The 25,818-nt window shown below is 46.7% G+C and overlaps 1 protein-coding gene across 1 annotated transcript in view; it reads right to left on the bottom strand.

Annotated features, from left to right (window-relative positions):
• The window catches only part of LOC108927257 (carboxyl-terminal PDZ ligand of neuronal nitric oxide synthase protein), a 72,461-nt gene that overhangs the window by 23,468 nt on the left and 23,175 nt on the right, over window positions 1-25,818 (bottom strand). Inside the window, exons 3-7 of the mRNA XM_018740438.2 lie at window positions 6,004-6,096; window positions 5,720-5,778; window positions 3,978-4,086; window positions 3,739-3,880; window positions 3,077-3,237 (exon numbers count right to left, since the gene is read on the bottom strand). Coding sequence (XP_018595954.2) covers window positions 3,077-3,237; window positions 3,739-3,880; window positions 3,978-4,086; window positions 5,720-5,778; window positions 6,004-6,096 — 564 coding nt within the window. The remainder of the gene's footprint in view (window positions 1-3,076; window positions 3,238-3,738; window positions 3,881-3,977; window positions 4,087-5,719; window positions 5,779-6,003; window positions 6,097-25,818) is intronic.

Raw genomic sequence — 25,818 nt, 5'->3', positions numbered from 1 at the left:
CCTAACCCAGACAACACAGGGCGTCAGGGTGGAGGGGGCACACCCAGGACGGGACGCCAGTCCATCACAAGGCACCCCAAACAGGACTCGAACCCCAGACCCACCAGAGAGCGAGACCTGGCCAACCCTGGTGTGACCCCGCTCAGGAGAAGCAGTTGTTGGCGATGGATGGTAACTAAGCTTTGCGGGAAGTTTATTAATTAAGAGCATTATTTTTGGAATCATTCTCACTTTACAGCTTTTTTTCTCCAACCAAGTACCCACAACTTTTGCACAGTACTGTAGTTACTCGTTTCACCTGTTACAAAGCTCAGTGATCACACCCCCATTTTTACTGTCCAAACAATGTAAATGTACTTGAGTGTCTATTCCATCCAACAACTGCTTGTCCCAAGCGGGCATTGTTTTAATTCATTTATTTTAAACGAAATGGTAACCTTCTTTAAAAACTCTTCTCTTATATAAGACAGAATTAATACATAAAGATTTATATTTATATTATACCTGCTATATTTGTGTAAGTTCACATTACGTAGGGTTTTTCGGGAATGAATCACCTTCCTAAGGTGGGGGAAGACTACATTCTCAATCTGAGTTCCACTGAAACACTCAACATGCCTTCAATGAGAATGTACTTTCCATCTGCTCCCTGTAGATGGCGCTGCACCTTCATCATTGCTACATGTCCTGAAAGCATCTGCAACCCAGTCTTTTGACATAGAAGCAATTAATGCAATTTACAAGCAAAATGAAGTAATTTTCAAAGTAATTCAAAAGCAAATTCCCTCACACAATAGCATTTTACTAATTTTGCATTTTTTAGTAAAGCACAGCGTACACCATCCAGGGTGTACCCTGCCTCGTGTACTGTGCTAGGCTGTGGACCGCCAGGACCCTGCAATGGACTGTATTATTGATAAATGGATGATTACATAGGGATACATAGGAGTGATGAGGTTTTGAAATTTCTGAAACATCACCTTTTTCTTGCAGGTTTCTTTGAACTAAGTAGCGAACGACACGTTTCGATACAGCGGTAGTACGGGCCGCATGGCCAGGGGACACTCCCGTGGGACACTGTCCTGCCAGAAGGAGGCGTCCTTCTCCAGGCCGAGGATGGACACGCAGCCGGGCGACGCTCATCGGCCCCACGCTGCTTCGCCCCCTCCCGCCGCCGGCCGGCAGCACACGGCCGCACCACGTCTATCGCCCCGGCCACACCGTCACAGACTCCACACACAGATTGAACTGAAATTTGCACGGCCAGAACCGGTTTCCTTGCCACTATCTCACCAATGCACAGGCCTTAAACCCCAAAACAGGATTAGATGGCTGCTCCCTAAATCCATGTATCACTTTTTGATTTTTTTTGTACCACTCCACGCTGCCTGCCCAGGACACTCGGAATCCCCGAAAATCACGAAGGCAACATGCTTCCAATCACAACCCGAGGTGGCCGGTCTGATGCAGTGTGTGGGAAAACAGAAAACAACTGGTCCTTTTTCTCTGTGGTGTCCTTCGACTGGTCTTCGACCGTCAGTGAGACAGGTGCTGGAGTCATGGACGTCTCCCCTAAGGTAACCCTACTCAGAGTATGATGCAATGGCTCCTTTACCAAAATGCGACAAAGCTGGCAGGATGAGTGGCATGGTGGCACAGTGAGTAGCACTGCTGTCAAATAGCACCTGGGTGGTACAAGACGATGTGGGTTTGATCCCCGTTCAGTCTGTGTGGAGTTTGCATGTTTACTGGGTGCTCTGGTTTCCTCCCACAAACCAAAGACATGATGTTCAGGTTCCCCCACAGTGTGTGTGGGTGTGTGAGTGACAGAGAGAGTGTGTTCCACTGATGTATGGATGAGTGACCCAGTGTAAGTAGTGTATCAGCAGTGTAAGTCACCACGGTGAATAAGGTGTGTGGGCTGATAGCACTACGTAGACTTCATCGGAAGTTGCTTTGGAGAAAATTGTGTACTAAATAAATAAAGGCGGAAAATTTACGGAAGCTCCATGTGCGTTGCTGTGCTAAGTAGCTCAGTTTGAGCGTGTCGTTTACACAGCAACGCGTCTCCAAGGTGACATTGCGCCGTGGAGCTGCCCCGGGGCTCAATCCCGAGATGAAAGAGCAGTGCCGGAAAGGAAAGCCTCGGCTTAATTCGCGCTCGCTTTAATAGGCTTTACCTCCGAAGGATCCCAAACTGCGAGCTCGTTTCATCAGTGTATGCGATTCATCACCCTCTCCTAAATTTCCTCAGACCTGTTAATTTCATAAAGCCACGCAGAAAGCTTTGTGATCTGACCTGGATCGAAGACGCTCGTTCTTGGTAGCAGATTGGTTTATATTTACAAAAGACAGCAGTATGATGTGAAACAGTTATATCAGCATTTCAACAGCACCGATCAGCAGTGAGCAGCAACCCTGAGGTCCTTCTGTGAGGTTGTTTGGCGAGGAATGTCACATAGTGTTGGAAGCGACAAAACTCATGGACGGTATGTTTCTGCGGTTTCCACACTTTGTCTCCTCAGTGAGATAATTAAACGAAAGGTGGTAATAGTTAACTGTATGATAAAGAGTGTTAGACAAGTCTGTTTCAGCGTATCATCACCCATTGATACATATTTTCCCTGGAAATGAGGATTTCTCTTTGTGAATCCAGTGTTTTTGAAGCATTCAAAAAGTATTTTTTGACAAATCACACACAATGACCGAAACCACTGGTCCCCAGCAGGGTCGTGGCAACCTGGAGCCTAACCCGGCAACACAGGGCGCAAGGCCGGAGAGGGAGGGGACGCACCCAGGACGGGACGCCAGTCCATTGCAAGGCACCCCGGCGGGACTCGAACCCCAGACCCACCGGAGAGCAGGACTCGGCCAAACCCACTGCGCCGCCACGCCCCCCCCAAATCAATTCAGTTCAATTAATATTGTAGAGAGCACTTCTCATGCAGTTTCACAGAGTGCTGAGGAATGACAAGTAATTTTAAAAATCAAACATAATGTTTCATCTTAAATTTAACAGCCACTTTTTACTTACACTACTCCACACTTGAGTTTTAGCTAAATTGAACCACCTCACCTGGAAGGGTTGTTCTGGAAGGATGTGGCTGGATTTCACGACATTCAGCTCCGCAAGGCTCTGGAGGATCTCGCTTACGGCCTGCTCGGAGAGTGATCCCGTGGTGGGCTCCGCCCCCGTCCCGCCGTCGTTGTCTTGCTCTGCCCCCGTCAGCTGACAGCCTGTAACATACAGATATTACGTGTGACAAGGTCACGAAAGATTTCTCAAGAACAGTCTTTTTTTTGTTTTTTGTTTTTCTATCATCAGTTTATATTCAGCTAAACTATTGGTTATACACCACCCCAGTACGCTTCCAGCTGTTCGCTGTCATTTTGAAGCATCTATAACCACAGGGTATGACGAGTTACGGGGGAAACTCCAGCAAAATTTGACAGATCCGGTAGGTCCCCTGCCAGGCCCCATCACGAATGAACCGTGTCCCCACGCTGCTGAGCAGGAGAAAGTTCACCGAGATGAATATGCCACAGATGCCATATGATGACGTGATCGTGCTTGAGATTCAATTTGACAGCGTTACTGTGCCTGAGACAACGAGACTGTGGCAGGATGCAAAATGACTCCGTGGCCGAGATGCAAGATGAGTAAATGACCGTAATGGAAATAGGATGCTCGTGCGCGATTGTGATTTAGATGCGTTGTAAGCGCATCCCCTCTCTCACCCTCGGCGAGCAGCTCCTCCACCGCCTTGTCACTCTGGCCGTCCGCCTGGCCGTCGGCGCTCTGCTGGGTCTGCTGCAGGCTCAGCTTGTGGCACACCTCGAAGGCTTGTCCCACGGTGCGGACAATGCGCATGGCCTGGGTCTGGGGCAGGACAGACACGTGACTGTGAGACTCCTCCGTGTTTTAAAGCAGAGCCTCTTAAGGAAGCGCCACGATCAGTCATGCGAAGGTCCACCACCTTCTTCTTGGACTTGAAGACGTTGCATCTGAAAGTATTGCTCGCTCCATCCCGGGCGATGTAGCTGAAGATCTTAAGGTCCTGGGAGTCGTGGGACACATAGAAAATCCTGAAATAAAATTTCAAAAATCCCTTTAAGGACAACGCTACTTTTCTTGTATCAACATCAACTGTAGAGACTCACAACCTTAATGCTGTGTTTCCATCACAGACACCTTCCTGCGAGCGCCATCGTGTGGTTTCAAGAGCGGTCACTATTCCTGCCGTACCCCAGTGAGAAAGCGAATCCCCCGTAAGAGCCGCCAGTGTCCCGCACGATGCGCGAAGACAGCTTTATCTGTTGCGCCCGCTGTGGGACGGCGCTGCAGGCGCGTCCATTCTGAATGAGAAGAGCAAACAAAACGCTCTCCCCTCAATGCTCAGGAGACGTGAATTATTTCTGGAGGCGGAGCACCATCGCCGCTGCAAATAGATCTTTTCTTAGATTCCTCTACATGTTTTAGATGTTTACAGGACGCTCTGTGCATGCAGTCTGTGCACTACCTCACAACATAATGCATCATTATAACTATAATACCCTGGTTCTGCTGGCAAGCTTGCTAAGGCTCCCTAGCAAAAGAGGTTTTAGACCACAAGGGTCTTGTTCGGTTAATAAGGTTAAATAAATAAATAAGAAACTCTTTGTACGTCACGAATGGCTTTTAATTTTAAGCTCTGTGGGATGTCTGGCTAATGAGTTTGTCTGGGAGTTATTACTGGGTGAACTCGTTGAGCTGAGTCTATGCTCACATCGGCATGTTCATACATCATGGGTAGAGAGCACTGTACTGTCAACCTGCCCAACACCTAACTACTGTGCAAGACAGTGGACAATGGACTCCACTCATCATACCGTACAGCCCTGCGCTGGATTAGACCCGTCCAGAACCACCCCTTCAGCCTTTGTTCCAGCGACATCTCCACGTTGACGCTTGACATAAACGTTGTAAAAATTTGCTTATTCCGCTCTGTGAGACAGTTTAACTTGGAAGGCAGAAAGCAAGCGCTTACCCAGCATGCACGTCTCGGAGAGACACGTTTACAAAATCATGCTCTGGGTTCTTCCTATTTAAGGGATGCAGCAAATTTCCACAGCAGAGTGCCATTTCAATCAGACATATCATTTAGTCCCATTTTCTCCAGTCGCAGCTCTTATTGCATTTATGCCTTTAACAGACACTTTTCTCCAAAGCGACTTACAATGTTAATCTACCTACATTTGTTTACCCATTTTTACAGCTGAGCAAACTTACTAGAGCAAGTTTAGGGTCAGTACCTTGCTCAAGGGCACCACAGCTGGAGGTGGGACTCAAACCTGCAACCTTTATATCCAAAGGCAGCAGCTCTAACTATTATGCTGTTCACTGTCAAGCAGCCTTCACATTTAGCAGTGTCCATGCAGTAGAAGACAAGCAAGCCAGTTATATCCCGTCCAGCATCAGAGATACACCTTGTACATCTGCTTTTGACATGATCATCTGCCAGTGACAACCTTTGACTTCAGCTTGACTCGTTTACATAACGTCTTTCGGGACTGTGTGACAACCCGTCCAGCTGTGCGCCACCTACACTACGTATCTTTCACAGAGCATAGAACATAGTAATGAAGTGTATCGCATCATGCAGAAACCTTAGTGTGCCGCACACTCGTGCCATCCGTGTTGCGATCACGGCGCGCATAGATCGAGAGGTGTGTGACCAACCTGTATATGGGGTCGTGCATCACTAGCATCTTGCTCTCATCCCAAGTCCATTCTTTCCTCTGTTGAGATGAACAGATCACGCTGATGCTGTTACTTTGCCCGGCACATCTCCAATCTACATCCAGCAGATTAAAACGAACACAATGTGCGTGTGTGCAAAATAAGCTGTGGTTCAGGTGGCCCGGAAGATTACGGGTCATGGGTACGTAATGGGGCGGAATATTAGGATACACTAGGAGGGATGGCTCAGTGAGGGCCACACTACCTGACTGCTCAGACCTTACCTTCTGCTTCTTTCTCAGGACCACCTTCACCCCATCCACAGATACGACGAGACTCACTTTCTTCTTCTTGATGTTCTTCGCTTTAAACTCGTACTGAAAAGAGAGCAGAATCACCGCGCTGCGTTAACAGCAAAACTTCGGTGCGGAGCGGTGCATTATTGCTGAAAGCCTTTGGCACGATTACTGGAGCCTCAGCACGGCTGGCACTGTGGCGAGATGAAGCACCACACCACAGTGACTCACTACGAGGCACTTAATATACCACTAATATATCATGTCAGCCAACGCGCTTGGCGGCATATGAGAAAAACAGCTTTTATAATTAATAGCTGCAAGCCATCTGGACCCCCCCTCCCCACACAAACTGCTTTCCCTGTACAAGAGCACTCTCAGGTTGCCCCGTGCGTGCTGCCAGTCTCATGCGGGACAACCTGTCTGTCCAAGGTACAGTGTAAAAAATATCGCGAGAACTCGTAGCGTTGCAGAAAAGACTCAGTCTTTGGCTTTGATTTTTTAAATTGACTTTATCTTAAACTACAAAAGTATGCTTATACAGTAATTAATAATTACTCGTTACCTCCTATATAATATCTTTTTACTATATTTGCATTACCCTATACATCATTTTGATTTTTTGACATAGTAGTTTCTCATGTTTTACTTATCTTCCCTCATAATTTTGACCTTCATCTTTTGTATGAGGGATGAGTTAATCCATCTCCATCTGTTACTGTTATTTGTGCATTTAGTATTTCTCTAGACCGATAGATAGATAGATAGATAGACAGATAGATAGATAGATGTCACTTGTATAGGCAGGTGGTTGAGTAATGTTAGCTAGCAAAATGGTAACTTTAGCACAAGCTCTGCCAAAATAATGTATTCATGCATGTTTGCATCCAGTCATCATGTCTGAATCCTAAACCTTTGTTTCTGAATGCGTGTTTGTTCAATCTTGAATTGAATTCCATTTAATTTGCCATGCGCATAAATTTAAATGTATTACAACCATATAGATTTATATACGTGTGTGCACATGTAAACACGCACAAAGGCAAGTTTAAAAGTACCCATAATAATGAGTTTTAATAATGTTTTTAAGTATTATTGCAGATTTATTTACTATTTAAATGATTGCAATTTTTATTTATTCCAGGTGTCTGAATGTACTCCTACAGTTCCTTCACACTGACAGTCAGCACTATTTCCGAAGTCAGAAGCTACACAGTCTGCTGCCTCCAGACCAAGGCTCTACGGGGAACAGCAGAATAGACTGTCCACTTTTCCCACACCAACAAACCTTTGGAGATTACCAGGGCTTAAACTAAATCATCTGACATTACTTATTGGGGCAGCTGGTAGTGTAGAGGTTAGAGTTGCTGCCGTTGGACCCAAAGGTCACAAGTTGAAATTCCACCTCCAGCTGTAGTATCCTTGAGCAAAGTACTTACTATGAATTACTGCAGTAAAGTTACCCAGCTGTATGAATGGATAAATAATTGTAAGTAGCTTAACATTGTAAGTCATTTTGGAGAAAATCATGAGGTAAATGTAAAGTACGCTATTCTGCTTAGAAGCCTTTTAAGCTCCTGTGTCCCTCCCCACTCACGCTTGGAGACCATGCCCTTAAATGTCACCAAGGGCACTGTGCACAAAGTGACAGGCGGCACTCCTCAGGGACATCGCAGTGCCCAAGAGCCCGCTCCAACTGCCACATCGGACCTGCAGCTGAACTCTGCTGGACGAGGGGATGGGTCCATTTGGAAGTGCTGACACTGAACTGCACAGCTGAGCTTTCAACTCCCATCTGGACATTTCAGCTGGACATACAGAGACCTGGTGATGGAAACAAGCCAGAGCCGAGTGTCCCGAAACATCCGTCTGGGCTTGTCCTCAGGAAAACTCGGCTGTACTTCGCAGTGCTAACACAACGCGCACCTAACTGCTTATCCATCCCCTGACTGAAAAATTCAACTTCTTTTCCATTCTTCAAAACGCCAGCTGGCCCCTTCAAACACAAACTCCATCAAAGTTTTTTCATCTAATTATTAGCCACCACAAGCCCTAAAATGTTGAGTAGTACATTCCAGAAAAAAACAAGGAACTGACCGCTGCAGAACAAATTTCAACAGCTTTACCTCTTGTCACCCATGTACGACATCAAGTGCTAATACACACACTGAACTGCTTGTCCCATATGGGGTTGTGGGGAGCTGGAGCCAGAGCCTAGCCTGGCAACACAGGGCGTAAGGCCGGAGGGGGAGGGGACACACCCAGGACAGGATGCCAGTCCATCACAAGGCACCCCAAGTGGGACTCGAACCTCAGACCCACCTGAGGGCAGGACCTGGTCCAACCCACTGCGCCACTGCACCCCCCCCAAAGTGCTAATAGTATTGTAATATATCCATGTAAAAATTTCTCACATTATGTTAAACCTTCCGGGGAAAGATTATTGAAGTACACTAGGGTCAACAGCAACCTCACTCTCCAACTCTGAGCCCTTTATGCTTTGACCAGCAGTTTACATCTCCATTCCAAAGTTCCCTGAAGCAGGTGTTCATGCCCCCGAAGTGTGAATTTAACCTAATGTTTTGTCATCGGTCCCAAGTCTACTGAGATTCTGTTACCTGGGTTCCCCACTTATTTCTCACTGCAACAGTATGTGGGTTTCAAAAGAAAGTGTGACCCAGCACAACAGAAATCCTTATTAACAGCACTTATCATGATATAATGATGATTCTAGCACCTCTCCCCATGTTCTTCACCTAGGCTATTTCAAGCCAGAGCAGCAATATGACTCATTCAAGCTGTGTTAATGGAACTTTGTGGGAAAAGGACATTTCTTGCCCTAACTTGGTTGTTTAACTCATTGATGCTTTTTCAGAGTCCGCAACTTAGCAACAGTGCATTAAGGTTAAGCCCCCTGCTTTGGAGAACTGCAACAAGGCCCTTCCTTGGACTTGAACCAGCATTAAACTTGTACAGGTTTTCGTCCTCATCCATTGAGTCACCGGCTGCCTTCCAAGTGGAGGCTCACTGTGTTCCAGTGCACTTGTGTATCTCCAAGATGTCAAGGGTCAGAACCCAGGTGGCCAGATGGTGCTGGAAGCCCCCAGCCGGATGTGACTCTAGAATGCAACAGGGGTGAACAGCTTCTGGACACTGACCAGGAACTGGAAACCTCTCTCCAAAGACTCACCGAGGCATTTGTGTAGGACATTTTGCTCGACCATCACCAGAGTAGAACACACACACACACACATTGTCGGAAATGCTTGTCCCATACGGGGTCGCAGTGAGCCAGAGCCTAGCCCGGCAGCACAGGGAGCAAGGCTGGAGGGGGAGGGGACACCAGTCCATCGCAAGGCACCCCAAGCGGGACTCGAATCCCAGACCTACCAGAGAGCAGGACCCAGTCAAAGCCACCGCACCACTACACCCGCTTCCCCCCACAGGAGAACAGGGGATTATAAAAGTCCCTTAATAAAAAATCTAATGAACCCTTCTGAATATGTGTTTCTATCAAATCAACATGATGTTGATTTATATTTGTTATGCCTGGTATCACTTTAACAGCAGGACCTGCCTTTTCTTTGTTTTTGCAGAGAAAATTATGATTCTCCTACCGGCATTCAATGGAAATCTTGTTTTTCCTAGTAGCTGATGTGATTTTCAAGGAGGATATGACAAAGATAACTGTGACACACAAAATATAATTTTTTTTTATAAAATGGGGAGACTCAACAAAATATATTAAAAATAAAAATATTTTGCTACAATACAACTATTAAACCCGTAAGAGTTTCATAAAATTTGGAATCATAAATGTATTTTCCTGGACATGATGATGTATTTACCAAGTCACAAGAGGGCATCTTTAGTCCTGGAAAATCAATATAGGACAGCACAAGAGCAACACAGCATAATTAACGAATACCGGCATTTTTTTTTCCAGTGTCTCATAAAAATGTCCTAGTTTTTATGTTTCACGCCTTCTCTTGCAAACGTGCGAAGAATTTTAAAAAAATTTCCTGCATTCACAACATACATATTAAAGCTTAGCCATATATACTGTACATATACACATATATATATATACACACACACACACACACACACACACACACACACTTTTTAAAAAAGTATTGTTTCTATTTATATTTTTTTTAGCATTAATGGTTAAATCTGAGCACGAACAGTGTCCTTCACTGTGTTTGCACTTTGTGCACCAAAAAATGTAGAACAGATGTGAGAAGAAGTGAAAGCCAATGCAGGTGCTGGGATATTTGTTACATGCGAAGAAGGAAATCCGCTAGTTCGAACAAACCCAGAGGTAGGAAAAGAGTTGCAACAAGCCCGTCTCCGCCTGTGTCGGTGTCCGTACAACCTTGTTCTCCCCTCCTGCGCCGCGGTACTCACGCCGCTCTACACTTATGAAAACACTGAAAAATTAAATATAAGGCACCAACTGCAGCAAAATGTTTTATAATTTACATGCAAGGCCACATTACCTGAAAAAGGAAGTTCTGTAACTTTACTCAGGAATGAAAATTTAATATTTGCTTCGCTTTGGCCAAGCCCAAAGCGGTTTGAAATATTCAAACCTTCTTGGACTTGTATTATTCTCCAAAATGCCACACAAACAGGACAGAAAACAATTAAAAATCACTTATGACAACCCCCCACAGCTGCAGACCCCACAGTTGGACAAGCAATTTGAAGCAGAACTTGTTCCACAAACAAGGACGCTTGGGACACTTGTTTTTTTAATGAAATGGGAAGTAGGAAAATAGAATGAGACACAGCTCAGAATAAAACTCTATTTGAAAAAGCGTAATAAGTGCAATTACAGGCATGTAGTTTCCGCAATGTAACTGTTCCATTAGAGAATATTTGTTCGGGGGGGTAATTTGATGTATCTCTGAGGTGTCTAGTAAAACTACCTGAGTAAGTGCAAAAACTGAACTTTAAGTGAACTTTAACAGATGCATGTGGTTTACATTTTTCCTGTACAAGACAATAAATCTTTTGTAAACATATCTGGTCTCCATTTTTCACTGATTCTTGGCTGGATGTTCCAACTGTTTGTTAGTCACAGGATATTTGGCGGTTAAACTGGTTTGAAAATCCAAGCCATACATACCATGAGGAAAACACACTAAAGTAAAAAAGTAGGAAAATTTTATAAAGATAAGATGCAATTTCTCAAAAGGTTCAACAGGACTAAAAAATGTTTGAAAACCTTGCCTTGGAAAATCCAGGATTTTTCCCTCATCGACAAAACAATTATTCCAGTCTTAAACAATAAATATAACACTTGTTTAATAAAGGGGCAGCTGGTAGTCTAGTGCTTGCCGGTTCGAACCTTTGCTGTAGTACCCTTGAATAAGGTACTTAACTTAAATTGGTCCAGAAAAATTACCCAACTGTATAAATAAGTAAATAATTATAAGTAGATTAACATTGTAAGTTGCTTTGGAAAAAAATGTCAGCTAAATGAATAAATGTAGATGTATAAACATTTCGTAAAATAAATATCTCGGGGTGATTTACAAGCTTAAATTTAGCCATACCATTTCATAGCAGACCCAGTGAGACTGAAGTGACAGGATTTTAATTCCCAAATGCTGTACTAAAAAGCTTCTTTACCCACTGTGATTTAAGAGTGTGCAAGCAGTGATTCTTACCTTTTACAAAAATCAAAAAAAGCTTGTATTTGCACTTTTTAAAAAAACCAAGCAGAGCCATAAGTTCAGCCCTTGGAGCCTAGATCACGCATATAGGGTTGGAGCTCTGGTGATATCTGCTCTCAATGTCTGCTTCCTGGAAGTAGATTGTCTTGCACAGAAACGCTGTTACAGCGCTATACTGGCACCACACAGGCCATCTTGTTCATATTCAGAGAATCTCACTCTCTTTCTGCTCTTTTTCTTCATTAATACGCTTGTATGCTGAGCAACACCTCGGCGGCTGAGTCGCGAGGTCCTCCTCTGTGCTACGATGGGCTCTTGACAAGCACAACCTTTCCCATCTTGCTCATTTACGCTCCATTTCCTTGGCTGTGCACAAAGGCTCCTTCGTCTCGCCACTTTTCATTAGCAGCTCATCTTTCAGCACTGATTGCACAGCTCATATTTCAGAATCAATTTTGTTTCCGTGAGGGTCTAATGCATATGACTAAAATGAGAAGAATTACGGGAAAGCCTTTAAACACCTCGCTAGTATTAAATAAGGCCCCAACGCAAAACCTTTTTTCTTCTCCTTAGGACAAAGCAGGCTGCCATGGAAAAGCTTGGATTACCCATACCCCATCTCTGGTGTCATCGAAAACAGAATCTCAAGATTATCGAAGCTCACAGAGGTTCTCTACAACGCGACTGAATGCACAGAGGCTGTGCAATGGACCTTGTACAGTTAGGGTTAGGGTTGGCCTACACCATTCTTGGGGTTTTGCTTTCACGCAAACATTCAAAGCAGCCATCATTAAGGCACTGATTTCTGATCGAGGACGCAATGACCATCCATCCAACAACTGTTCAATGGGAAAATAAGTAATAAAGCACTGAATGGAATTTTAAAAAGAAGGCATTTGAATAATATAATGGCACCGTTTTCAGTCCGAAACGGAATTCATAACGTTCTTTCGTTGTGTTCAGTTTTCAGCCTTTTCTAAAGCCTCTCGGGATTCTTAATCTCTACTGAGAGTATTCTCCTTGCCTCTTACGCCCTTCTCTTTTTGTAGCAAGGTTTTCATTAACGCTAACTTTACTGAAGGTGTAACATTTTCATTGATTCACTCAGCTGACACTTTTCTCCAAAGCAGTTAACACTCATTTACACAGCTGGGTAGATTTTACCGGAGCAATTCCAAGTAAGTACCCAGGTCAAGGGTACTGCAGCAGGGGGTGACATTCAAACCTTCAACCATCAAGACCAGAGGCAGCAGCTCTAACCAGCACACTACGTGTAGCCTGAAAAACAACACGTTTACAGAAAAAGATGTGCACAAGCTTTAAAAACAAAAAAACTACCTGCTGCCCCTGTACTTCGCATTGTGTCATGAATTAATATTTCACACATTCACTGTATAAAAAAAGTTAATGATTTGAGCTTTGCCCCACAATTAAAAAGAAGCACTTGATCCCTGACAAAGCACCTGCATGAGCATGCCCCCCAGTCCCCTTGCTCGCACACACACACACACACACACACACACACACACACACACACACACACAGAAAAGGAGAGAGAGAAACCGCTCAGAGCTACTGACAGGGAAGCTAATCAGCTTGATGTCACCCTGTATTATTCATGCATGCGTTTCAAAGTGCATTGGGATTTGTACAGACAATTCATCTCCAACATAAAAATAGGATGTTTATTCCTTGTATCCACACACAGAGGAGTTTTTCCACGGGTAAATAGTACAGCACTGCTGCGCACTCCGGTTATTATTATCCTGACTCAAATAGGCTTCCTGCAGAATCGCTAGAATCTGCTGCGTCTTAATAACAAGAGACCAGCAGAAAAAAAAAATGAACAAGCAGACGTGAAGGGAGACCCTTTGATGTCTCACCAACTTTTGGCAGGGGGGTGTCGGAAACCGTTTCTGTGACGCCCGCCGTGGGAACCGACCTTGGCCTACTTCAGCATCCCGCCCCATGCCAGGGGAGACGGGGAGGGGGGGAGACGCTGCGGGCCCATCTGACAGGCCAACCTTCCGCTTGGCTGCTGGAATTAAACAACGTATTGATTTTGTTCTGAGGTGGGGTGAGAAGCCTAGCAGTAAGTGACCTGCGAGGGGCCTACTGGGATACCGGAAAAGAAAAAACAGCTGCTGAAAAGAAACCAAAAAAATTCACACAATGGTCTCACGACCCCGCAGAAAGGTCTGGAATTTATGGGCACAAACACAGGTCACTTCTATATTCTTTTTAAGAGGCTGGGAACATTAAGACACACCTTGCTGGGTGAGAAACTCAGTGCCTGAGCACAGAGCAGATCTAGCGGACCTGAGGTGAAACGACACGAGCAACTGATGCTACTCCTCTCATCCCATGGTGCGTTGGATTAGTCCGTAAGCTAAAAATAAAGCCTTTCTCCAGGGATATGAGTTCCTGAACATAAATTTCATATATAGTTACAGACACGGCAGTAGCAGACCTATAGTGAAAAACGTGCACTGTTCATGTGTCCATGTTCTCTCGCCTATTGTTTTAAAAATGAATTAAACAGAAGTTTAAACAGCAGTAAGGTTGTGTACTGACTGTCACCAGAACTGTAACGAGTTGAAAAAAGTAACAGCTCAGCTGAAATAAAATTTGAAAAAAAAATTGCAAAATAATGAAAAAATTATATATTTGTGTATACATTTACGTATAGAATATAGTGAAAAATTGAGTTTTTAAGAGGGGTTGTGGTGGTGCAATGGGTTTGACCGGGTCCTGGTCTCTGGTGGGTCTGGGGTTCAAGTCCCGCTTGGGGTGCCCTGTGACGGACTGGCATCCCGTCTTGGATTTGCCCCCTCCCTCTCCAGCCTTACGCCCTGTGTTGCCAGGTTAGGCTCCAGCTCCCTGCAACCCCACATGGCACAAGCAGCTTCAGATGGTGATGGTGATGATGATGTGATGCAGTTTTTAATATTTTACATATTTTGCTAAATTTTCCACCACCACCACCACCACCACCAAAAATTCCAAAAACTTGGTGCTACTGCAGCAGAGCTGTGCGTATGAGGGTTCTAAGGAGCTTACTTCTAACAGTGTATGGTGGACACTTCGAACATGTTCTATGGGGAGTATCACACAACAAGCATGTGCCATCGACTCAGTCCTCATTCATAGCAACCACTCGCATGTTTTTTTGTTGCAAGGGAGGAACAGAAGTTGTGTACCAGTGCCTTTTTCTGTAAGCCTGGGAGGTGCAAACACGGGGAGAAACATGAAAACTATGACCAGCCTGAGCAGGACAAAAATCCCACACCTGCCAAGCAGCTCAGGAGCTGTGAGGTACTGGCTGTACCTGCTGTGCCAGGACGTCCCCTATCAATCAAGAGCAATCTAAAAATAAATATGGAAGGAAAATTTAAGGTTAAGCCATAGCAAATGACTGCAGCTCTGCCATAAAGATGAGAACACACTGTTAAATAACGCACAATCCAAATGAAACCAGTCCGCGGTTTTTTCGCTGCGATCCTTGATGTACAACTGGCTTGTGAATGGGGTTTGCTGATATCACTAAATATATGTATAAATCTAATAATAAGTACGATGTTATAATACGTATTACTATATATTAGTAAAGTAACGTAGTTATATGTAATACATAATACTATAATGTTATAATAAACTTATATGCATAAGTAAAACGGCAAAAAACGCTGACAGCAGCTGAACGGAGATGTTATAGTGAAACATATGTGCCGAAGGATCTGCATTCTGAGCTTGCATAAGCAGCAACTATTGAACGTCTTGGGATGAAACGCAGCGACAAATGACTCAAGGAAAACTGAAAAGGCTACTCCTCTTATTAAGCCGCGGCCCCATCCTCAGACTGCTGTACACAGGCTACAGGGCTGTTACAGGTGGAGCTGCGATGTCCATTGTACTGTACGTGTACCATTACAAAGCTGCTGCCACTGCAATGGGAGTCACAAACCCGAACGATCCCACCTGCCAATGCCGGCTGAGACATGCGTGGTCCAAGGTGGTAGAAGCGGATGGCTCTAGTCCCACGAGACCAAAAAAACCAGCTCTGGATCCAATCAATATCAGAGCTTGTCTTGATGGAGGGGTAGTATCTGTTCCTCCTTGGCCTCCTGAGGCCCTGTGGCATGAGTTAATGGCAAGTAAAGGCGTTCAGATTAGACTCTTCTCCACAATTAGAAAACTGTGTTTCCGCCTGGGAAGGCCGCAGGGGATTGAGAAATTAGGCCAGTGCTTTGGGTAAAGCCTTCCTCCATACCCCTGGAGAAAACATTAGTCATCCCACCGTGTATAAAAACAACTTGCCCCATGATGCCCCCAGTGAGGGGGTGGATGAGACCCTGTCACCCAGGGAAAATACGCTGTGAGACACAAGAGAACGGATGTACCAGCTAATGAACCTTTGTAGAAAACAAGCTCACCCCATGCTGATAATGACAGCAATGCCCCGTATACCACCCCAGTGTGTGACCAGCATTATTGCTCCAGTCTCACCCCAGCAGAGCCAACCTTTCGATCCATCTACTGAGGTGTAAGTGGGAGTAGCAGGATGGAAAGGATATCCCCGTCCTGCCAAGGGGAGTCGCTTCATCCATTTCCCAGATTAAAAGCATCATCCAATGTTGCCGTGTCCCGAAAAATGAGCCACAACCAGAAAATGTCTGCAGCAATAATTTAAAAAAAAAAAAACAGCTCCTGAGATGGATTGGTTAAACCACTCTAGCATTTGTGTGCACCTTAAAGCCGGTCTACAAACAGTCCTCTGAGATTTTGGGTTTGAGGCCTTTGTCCTGGACTCAAAGAATGCCATGGTTAGAGGGGGTGTGTGTCACAGGAGATTCCCAGCTCCCCTATGGGGCCAAGGCCCTCTGATATAGAGCCCACAGGGTGCTGTGTGAGATGGGTCTCGGGCAGTCTGCAGAGACCCTGAATGCCTTCTTGCCTCCCCATGGACATGACTCCTCCTGTTTGAACCCATTCAGGGCCAGCTGGAGTAAATATCTCCTGTGTAGTGGTACAACAAAGATCTGAGTGTTGGCCATCTATTGAAAGCAACAAAGCCCTTAAAGCAGAAGTAGTTACACCGCCAGAAATCACGTCGGCTCCACTAGCGAGTAAATGTACTGAGATTGCTTTTCGCCTGTTTTCATCAGAGCAATATCCACATATTGTGCCTGCTGAATTTTCAATTACTCCTCAGAAATCATACAATATGATGTAAAATGTCTTCTTCCTTATTATAAATTTTAATAGTGTTCTGTTTAACAGCTCCCAATAAAGTCTTTCAATGAATGGAATGATATTCTCATATTAATCACAAGTGCAAAGTCTAAATGAAATGCATATACTAAAAAAAATCATATTCTTTAATCCAGTATAAAAATCAGACTGCTAAAAAAATTGCTAAAAATAAGAATAATTAAGGGTTTACCTGTTCACAATTGGAAGTGACTCAGACATTCTTAGCTGGAAAAGCTGAACGAGGCATTTTGTGTTTTTTCTGGCTTTTAATGTGGATGTTACAGCAATCCAGAACCATGATGGCGATGATACCACACTCAGATCCAACAAACAATAAGCAGATTAAGCATGGGTGCTGAAATCCCAACTCTTATCTCTCATAGGTGGCAGAACAATCCACCAAGATCTCATGAAGTCAGTTCTGCTTGGTGGGGTCCTGCAGAACTAGACCGTGAGGAAGACCCCACACTGCGACTGGAGAGGAATTTTTCTCATAAGAGGCACCAATCCTCCTATCATGGGTGTTGCTGAATGTCAGTGCAGGGACTGAAGTCATTGTGTGCTATGAGATGAGAGTGATGAGCTTGTGTGTGTGTGTGTGTGTGTGGGGAGGGCTTGAATTATCACTGCTGACCACTGCAGTCATAATATCTCACCATCTTCTCAAACTCACTATAGAGCTGCTAAATAAAATTGCTCCACACTCACTCTCCCACATGTAGCACAGGCGGATGATGTAGCTTCTGTTTTTCTTGGTTATAGTCAACGTGTTATTTATTTATTCTAGCAACTTTTGTAGGAGCAAGTCCAAATTCAAAAAATGAACCATTTGGAGGTTCAAATCCACCTCTTGGTTTTGACTTTTCCTGTGAGCATCTGCCAGGACGGAACAGGACAGAATGGGATGGGGCCGAACCCTGCATCAGAGGGTTTTCTACTGCAGTAAGGACATTACACTCTTTGCAGCAAAGATCCCAGGAGCAGAGGGAATAATTGCTCATAAATTCCTCCAGTGCAGGGAGCCATAAGAATCCCTACCGATGAGGGCCATATCTCGACATCCACCCCCACCCTCACCCCACCGCTTTGTCGAAGCACTTGCTGGCAGGAAGCTGGATGAAGGGCATTTAAAGGGACATGTAGTACAGTTGGGCTTTTAGCATGAAATGGGCTGTTCTCAGAGTGAACGACGATTTAACGAAAGCATTAAATGTCATCGCCATCATTGTCTCCGACAAGGTTCGTGCAACTTACATGTTCCCTCAAGTTACTTGAAGATTTAACCTGACAAGGGTTGCTCATATTTCCATTACATAACGCTCTTACTTTTAAAATTTGTATCCTGCAGAAGCCAGTAACTCCTTCAGCATACCTAAAAAAACAATTCAGACAGCAAACCATGACAGGTAGGATAGTTAAGACCGTGAATTTGTATCCTGAAGGTTGCAAATTTGACTCTCAGTAACTACTGTAGTACTCTTAAGAAAGGCAATAAATTTGACTCGCTCCCCTAAAGACATCCTGTTGCATAAATAGGATAAATTACAAGCTGTGCTCCAACTATGCAACAAAAAATTAAAAAGGAGTGCTGGCCCTGTCATAACTCACGATGCAAGGCTTTGAGAGCGGATATCCAAATTTCTTCTGAGACGTAGCCTTTGTGGGTGAGTCCCCATTTGGAAATGGCTGGGGTTGGGTGGAGCAGGGTGCGATGGGGTAAAACTGCGAGGGCTCAGCGAGTCCATTTTCTCACGTAGCATGATCTCAAAGGCACCACTTCAAGGAACGTGTACACAGCCAGTGGCAGAGCAGAACCCAGAATCCGAATTTTGCAGCAGCACACAAAGCTACAACGTCCAAAGAATGGCGAGCGACACCGATCTTCAAAAAGAGAGAAATAGTGGAGTCAGGAATTCAGAGAAAGCGGATTAATGTAACAAAATCCTGAGGCCTACATGCATAAGATTATAAGTCTGGCAGACAACTAACCAGGATGTCATATTCGCAAAGCTCAATGTCTATAAGCAATGGCTAAAAGTGTCGCATTTTGATGTTTCCAGGAGAAAGAGAAACAGCAGAGCTAACCATTTATACACAACTAAAGTTATAAGGTGTATGAAATTATTGGCTGTAGGCAAGTGTCTGTCACGGTGAAACGGGACGGAAGGACCCAAGTGCGGGGTCGTTCGTCTGGATTCAGAGGATCAGGCAAGTTGTTCTCGGTATCGGAGACAGGCGGAGGGTCGGTCGATTGGCGGTCGGGGTCAGAGCAGGAATCCATGGGCGAGGTCAGGAGACGACGCGAAGTCGGTCGAACGGCGATCGGAGTTGAAACGAAGATCCGTGGACGTGGTCGAGAAACAAAGCGAAGGGTCAACAACCGGAGAACGTGAACTGAGAACTGGAGGTGAGCGAGGAGTCACAAGGAAGGGTGCTTGTCTCTGATGAGATTCCGCAAAGGTATGGGAGCTGAGGAGGGTCTTTTAAAGGGTGAGTGGTTAATCTGGTGCTGGAGCAGAGTCGGGTATTGTCGTTTGAGATGTGGGCGTGGACGTGACAGTGTCAAGTTATTGACTGAGGTCATTTTGTGAGACGCTTGTCTTCAGATAGACCGTTTCACTTTAGCCCTATTTGTTTAAAAGCATCACGGACTTGAAATGTCGCACCACATAACATGAATAAAATTATTCAGAAACGTTATTGTATACTTTAAAAAAATGCATTTATACTGCAGCATCTCAAAAACTTTAGCGACAGTGTTACTTAAGCACAGCTTGGTTACTGGCTGGAGTGTGGGGTTTCTTCTACTCTCCAGTGCCATATTTCCTTTAAAATCACAACAATATTTCATATGGTGGAAAGCAAGAAACGAACTGTACTTTAGATTCACATCTTTGCATCTAAGTCTCTCTTTCTGCTAATATAATGCACACATTATATTTTCTATGAGATGTATGTTGCATGGGGGGTGCAGTGGCGCAGTGGGTTGGACCACAGTCCTGCTCTCCGGTGGGTCTGGGGTTTGAGTCCCACTGGGGGTGCCTTGCGATGGACTGACGTCCCGTCCTGGGTGTGTCCCCTCCCCCTCCGGCCTTACGCCCTGTGTTGCCGGGTTGGCTCCGTGACCCCGTATGGGACAAGCGGTTCTGGAAATGTGTATGTCGCATTAAAAAAAGTGTCTGCTAAATGAATAAACATAAATGTAAACAGTACATATAGAAATTCTGTTTCCATTTCAGCTTTCACCAAGTAGTTGTTAGGGTCATTTGTTAAATTTTAGCCTGTTGCTAAAAACTTCACTGGAAACCTTAACGCCACTTAAATATTGCATCAGCACGGATAAAAACAGCTTTTGATTTGTATCCCATGAAACACGAAATATTCAGAATATCTAAATTTGTTTCAATTTCGCCATTGAGGTACTGTCACATCCCACGGGGTCACTGCCCCTCCTGGTCAGAGGCGGCGCCACTCAGTGCCGCTAGCTAACGCTTACCTATCACCTCACAGTCTCGTAGGACATGGAGGTATAAAAGGAGCCAGCGGAGCAGAACTAGTCGCGGATTCTTAATCAGCAGTTCTCTTGTGCTTCGTTGGCGATTGGTAGTCTCTTGTTCCCTCAGTTTGTTTCCTAGGTGTGCATGTTCCAGTCCCGAGTGCCCGTCCCGTCAGTTCCTGCCTCTTGTTCTTCAGTCCTGGTCCATCGTTCCTGTCCGGTATTTCGTCACGTCTCAGGGTTGCGGTCAGACTCACAGATTAGCGTTTCACTGTTCACCGTAGTTCCAACACCGTGTGTGTTTCCTGGTCTCGTGTTTCTTGTTTCACTTCCACCGAGTGTCTTACAATACTCACCGTACACGTCTAACCTCACACTGCACGTGAAGTCATTCTATATTTCGTCTGTGTTTGGACGTAATAGCAACGCGCGTCCGTGTCGGACTCCCGTCCGGACGCTACAGAAGAATCCGCCCCCTAGTATGACTTCAGCGGAATGGCGTGAGCTGGCGGATCTGACAGAGGCGAACCAAGAACAACTCCTGGTTTGCACAAACGCCGCTAGCCGCCTCACAGATCAGTTGGAGCGGTTGACACGACTCCTCAGTCACGGTGGGCGGGGCGCCGATCCGACCAGTTCGCAAACGCATGATGATTGGCGGACATGTCTTTTTGATCGTCTTTATGCTTCCTCGGGTCCTCGCGCGGAGCCCACGAGCCCTGTGCAGACCAATGGGATCAGCGCTACTGAGCAGCTGTCCGTTCCCTTCCAGGAGGCTTTGCAAGGTAGCAGAGGTGAGAACCAGAATTACACAGAATACTCAATCTCCAGTCCAGCCTCTCTGTTCCCAGGGCCCTACTCTCCTGAGTCACCCCCTAGCCCAGACAGAAAGACAGAGAGACAGTTCTTCCCCAGCACCAAGAGTTTTCAGGTGCGTTCCTGGTCTCCAGTGGAGAAGACATCCAGCCCCCGATTGTCAAGACCACTCTCTCAGGAGTTCTCGCCGGATTACCGGAGCAACTCCGGTTCCAGCCGGACCCCGACGCCGCCCGGGCAGCAGGTGCCCTACAGCCCTGTGGACAGTGAGCCGGCTCAAGCACGCAACCTTGTCAGCTGTGCAGGGCTCGAAGAACAGTGCGTCAGACAGGGAATAATACGACTCAGTAACGGGCGTGTGACAGAGGAGGAAAGGAGGCGCCGTTTTCTGCAACGCTTGTGCTTTTACTGTGGAGCTGCGGATCACGTTCAGGTTTCCTGCCCAGTGCGGCCACCCCGTGGATCCCAACGGACCGACTTACTGGTGAGTGATGTATCTCTCCATACCTCCCTGTTGACATTACCAGTTACAGTATCCTGGGGTTTCCAGCAGCAGCAGACGAAAGCTATGGTAGACAGTGGCGCTGCAGGGAATTTCATGGATCATGATATGGCCGCGTCCTGGGGCTTGCCCTGTGCCCGATGCCCAAAACCCCTGGCTGTTAAAGCTATTGATGGCGCTCCAATCGGGTCGGGGCGTGTAGAGCAGCGCACAGAGCCCGTTACTATGCAGGTAGGGCCACTCCATAAGGAACAGATATGGTTCTATCTGATTAAGTCCCCTGATAACCCCATTATTTTGGGATACCCATGGTTATGCACCCATGACCCTATTATCTCTTGGAGTGAGGGGAAACTGCTGTCTTGGGGACAGCAGTGTCCCAAACACCTGGAGACGTCTTGTAACTCCACATCCATAGAGAGCCCTAATGCAGATCTGCCCCTGCAGCTTCCAAGGGAGTATGCAGATCTAGTGGCGGTGTTTAGCAAACACAAGGCTGCAGAACTGCCTCCTCATAGACCTTGGGATTGTGCTATAGATCTTTTTTCGGGCACTACACCCCCTAGGGGGCGGGTATACCCTCTTTCTCAACCTGAACATCAGGCAATGGAGGCTTATATAACGGAGGCACTAGAAGCCGGATTCATCCGGCCGTCTACCTCTCCAGCTTCCGCTGGCTTTTTCTTTGTTGAGAAAAAGGACGGGGGTTTGCGCCCCTGTATTGATTATCGGGGGCTAAATGCCATTACTGTGAAGTACCCGCACCCCTTGCCTCTTATCACGTCGGCCCTCGAACAGGTTTCCGGTGCTACCATCTTTACGAAACTGGACCTTAGGAGCGCATATAACCTGATTCGCGTTAGGGAAGGGGATGAGTGGAAGACCGCTTTTAGCACCGCCCTCGGCCATTATGAGTACCTGGTCATGCCTTTTGGCCTGGCGAATGCACCTTCCGTATTCCAGGCTTTTGTTAATGAAGTACTCAGAGAGCTAATTAATCGCTCAGTATTAGTGTATCTGGATGATATCCTGATCTTTTCTCGGTCCCGTGAGGAGCATATTGGACATGTCAGGGAGGTGTTGCAAAAGCTGGCAGCACATAAGCTGTACGTGAAAGGGGAGAAGTGCCAGTTCCATGTGCACTCTGTGGATTTCCTGGGGTACATCCTAACACCCAACGGGGTCACGATGGATCCACAGAAGGTCTCGGCAGTTCTGTCATGGCCCCAGCCAAAGACAGTAAAGGACCTGCAACGGTTCCTAGGTTTTGCGAATTTCTATAGGCGCTTCATAAGGAACTTCAGTTCCGTTGCAGCCCCGTTGACTGCTCTGTTAAAAGGAGCCCCTAGGCGCCTGACCTGGACTCCTGAGGCTAGTCAGGCCTTTGAAGACTTAAAGAAGCGTTTTACTTCTGCCCCAATCCTGAAGCACCCTGATCCCAAACTGCCCTTTATTGTGGAGGTTGATGCTTCTGAGGCCGGGGTAGGGGCAGTGCTCTCACAGCGCCAGGGAAGTCCCCTGAAGCTCTATCCATGTGCGTATTTTTCACACAAGATGTCGCCTACTGAACAGAATTATGATGTAGGAAACAGGGAGCTCTTAGCCATAAAGATGGCCTTGGAAGAGTGGAGACATTGGTTAGAGGGGGCTACGCACCCATTCTTAGTGTTAACTGATCACCGGAACCTGGAGTATCTGCAGAAGGCAAAGAGGCTCAATTCCAGACAGGCGCGGTGGGCCATGTTCTTCACCAGGTTCCGTTTCACGGTGACCTATCGTCCTGGCTCCAAGAACGGCAAGGCCGATGCCCTGTCCCGTTTGTTCGAGGTATCGCCTCAGCTCTCCCCACCAGACACCATCTTGTCCCCGACGCAGTTTGTGGCTCCTATCCGTTGGGCTTTATTGGACGATATCCAAGCAGCCCAACGTCAAGAACCCGGTCCCAACGAGCAGCCCCAAGACAAAGAATACGTCCCGTCCACTGTTCGGTCCGAGCTCCTACACTGGGCCCATGATGGTCCAAGTACAGGACACCCAGGGGTCAACCGAACCTTGAAGCTTCTCTCTGAACGCTTCTGGTGGCCATCCATGAAACAGGACGTACGAGACTTCGTCCTTGCCTGCACCACATGTGCACAGGCCAAGGTCCCACGGCAGCTGCCAGCAGGGCTTTTAGAACCACTCCCGATTCCCAACCGTCCATGGTCCCATATAGCGGTGGACTTCCTTACTGATCTTCCGTGTTCTGATGGAAACACCACCATATTGGTCGTCATAGATCGCTTTTCCAAGGCCTGTCGACTGATTCCTCTGAAAGGTCTACCTACAGCCCTGGAGACCGCGGAACTGCTGTTCCAACATGTCTTCCGGCTGTATGGCCTGCCAGAGGATGTCGTCTCGGACAGGGGACCCCAGTTCACCTCAAGGGTCTGGAAGGCCTTCTTTGCCCGCTTAGGAGTCTCAGTCAGCCTCTCCTCTGGTTATCATCCACAGTCTAATGGGCAAGTGGAACGCCTCAACCAGGAGGTTGGACGTTACCTGCGGAGTTACTGTGCTCAGAATCAAGCGGATTGGAGCAGATACCTCCCCTGGGCAGAGTACGCCCAGAACTCCCTGGTCCATTCGTCCACAAACTTAACTCCTTTCCAGTGTGTGCTCGGTTACCAGCCTCCGCTGTTCCCGTGGACGATGGAGACCAGTGGGTTGCCAGCTGTGGACGACTGGTACAAGAGGAGTGAGTCGGTGTGGGAATCCGCACATGTCCGTCTCCAGGAGGTGGTATCCAACCAAAAGGAGAAGGCCGACAAAAGGCGTAGGACTGTATTGTACCAGCCAGGGCAGAGAGTATGGTTGTCCACCCAGGATCTCAAACTGCATTTGCCCTCGAGGAAGCTTGCCCCCCGTTTCATCGGCCCCTTCAAGATCCTGAAGAGGATCAACCCGGTTTCTTACCGTCTTCAGTTGCCCTCGCATTATCGTATCTGTCCCACGTTTCATGTTTCGCGCCTCAAGCCCCATTGTGTTTCCGCCCTGCAGAGCCCAGCAGTCTCTCCACCTCCACCGTTGGATGTGGATGGTTCTCCTGCCTACTCCGTCAGGGCCCTCCTGGACTCCAAACGGAGACGGGGTACGCTGTACTATCTGGTCGACTGGGAGGGCTATGGGCCGGAGGAGCAGTCTTGGGTACCAGCACGGGACATCTTGGACCCAGCTCTTATTGAGGACTTCCATGAGTGTCATCCAGATCGGCCTGCTCCGCGACGGCGGGGGCGACCGCCTACCCGCCGGCGTTCTGCGGCTGGAGCCGCCCCTGGAGGGGGGGGTACTGTCACATCCCACGGGGTCACTGCCCCTCCTGGTCAGAGGCGGCGCCACTCAGTGCCGCTAGCTAACGCTTACCTATCACCTCACAGTCTCGTAGGACATGGAGGTATAAAAGGAGCCAGCGGAGCAGAACTAGTCGCGGATTCTTAATCAGCAGTTCTCTTGTGCTTCGTTGGCGATTGGTAGTCTCTTGTTCCCTCAGTTTGTTTCCTAGGTGTGCATGTTCCAGTCCCGAGTGCCCGTCCCGTCAGTTCCTGCCTCTTGTTCTTCAGTCCTGGTCCATCGTTCCTGTCCGGTATTTCGTCACGTCTCAGGGTTGCGGTCAGACTCACAGATTAGCGTTTCACTGTTCACCGTAGTTCCAACACCGTGTGTGTTTCCTGGTCTCGTGTTTCTTGTTTCACTTCCACCGAGTGTCTTACAATACTCACCGTACACGTCTAACCTCACACTGCACGTGAAGTCATTATATATTTCGTCTGTGTTTGGACGTAATAGCAACGCGCGTCCGTGTCGGACTCCCGTCCGGACGCTACAGGTACAGCATAATTCCAGAAAGCGTTAAAACAAAAAATATGAACCGAACACGTCTGCACTTGAAAGCTCATTTGTTACAAATCTATAAAAAGACACTTAGTAGGTACAGTATGTCTACAGTATGTATATCCACTATCTATTTTCAATCGAAAGGTAAGCATCTGACACCTGTTGCTTTGACACTAGGTCTG

Source organism: Scleropages formosus, chromosome 6, assembly GCF_900964775.1.
Source record: "Scleropages formosus chromosome 6, fSclFor1.1, whole genome shotgun sequence".
NCBI lineage: Eukaryota > Metazoa > Chordata > Actinopteri > Osteoglossiformes > Osteoglossidae > Scleropages > Scleropages formosus.
This window is presented reverse-complemented; position numbering and strand designations above follow the sequence as displayed.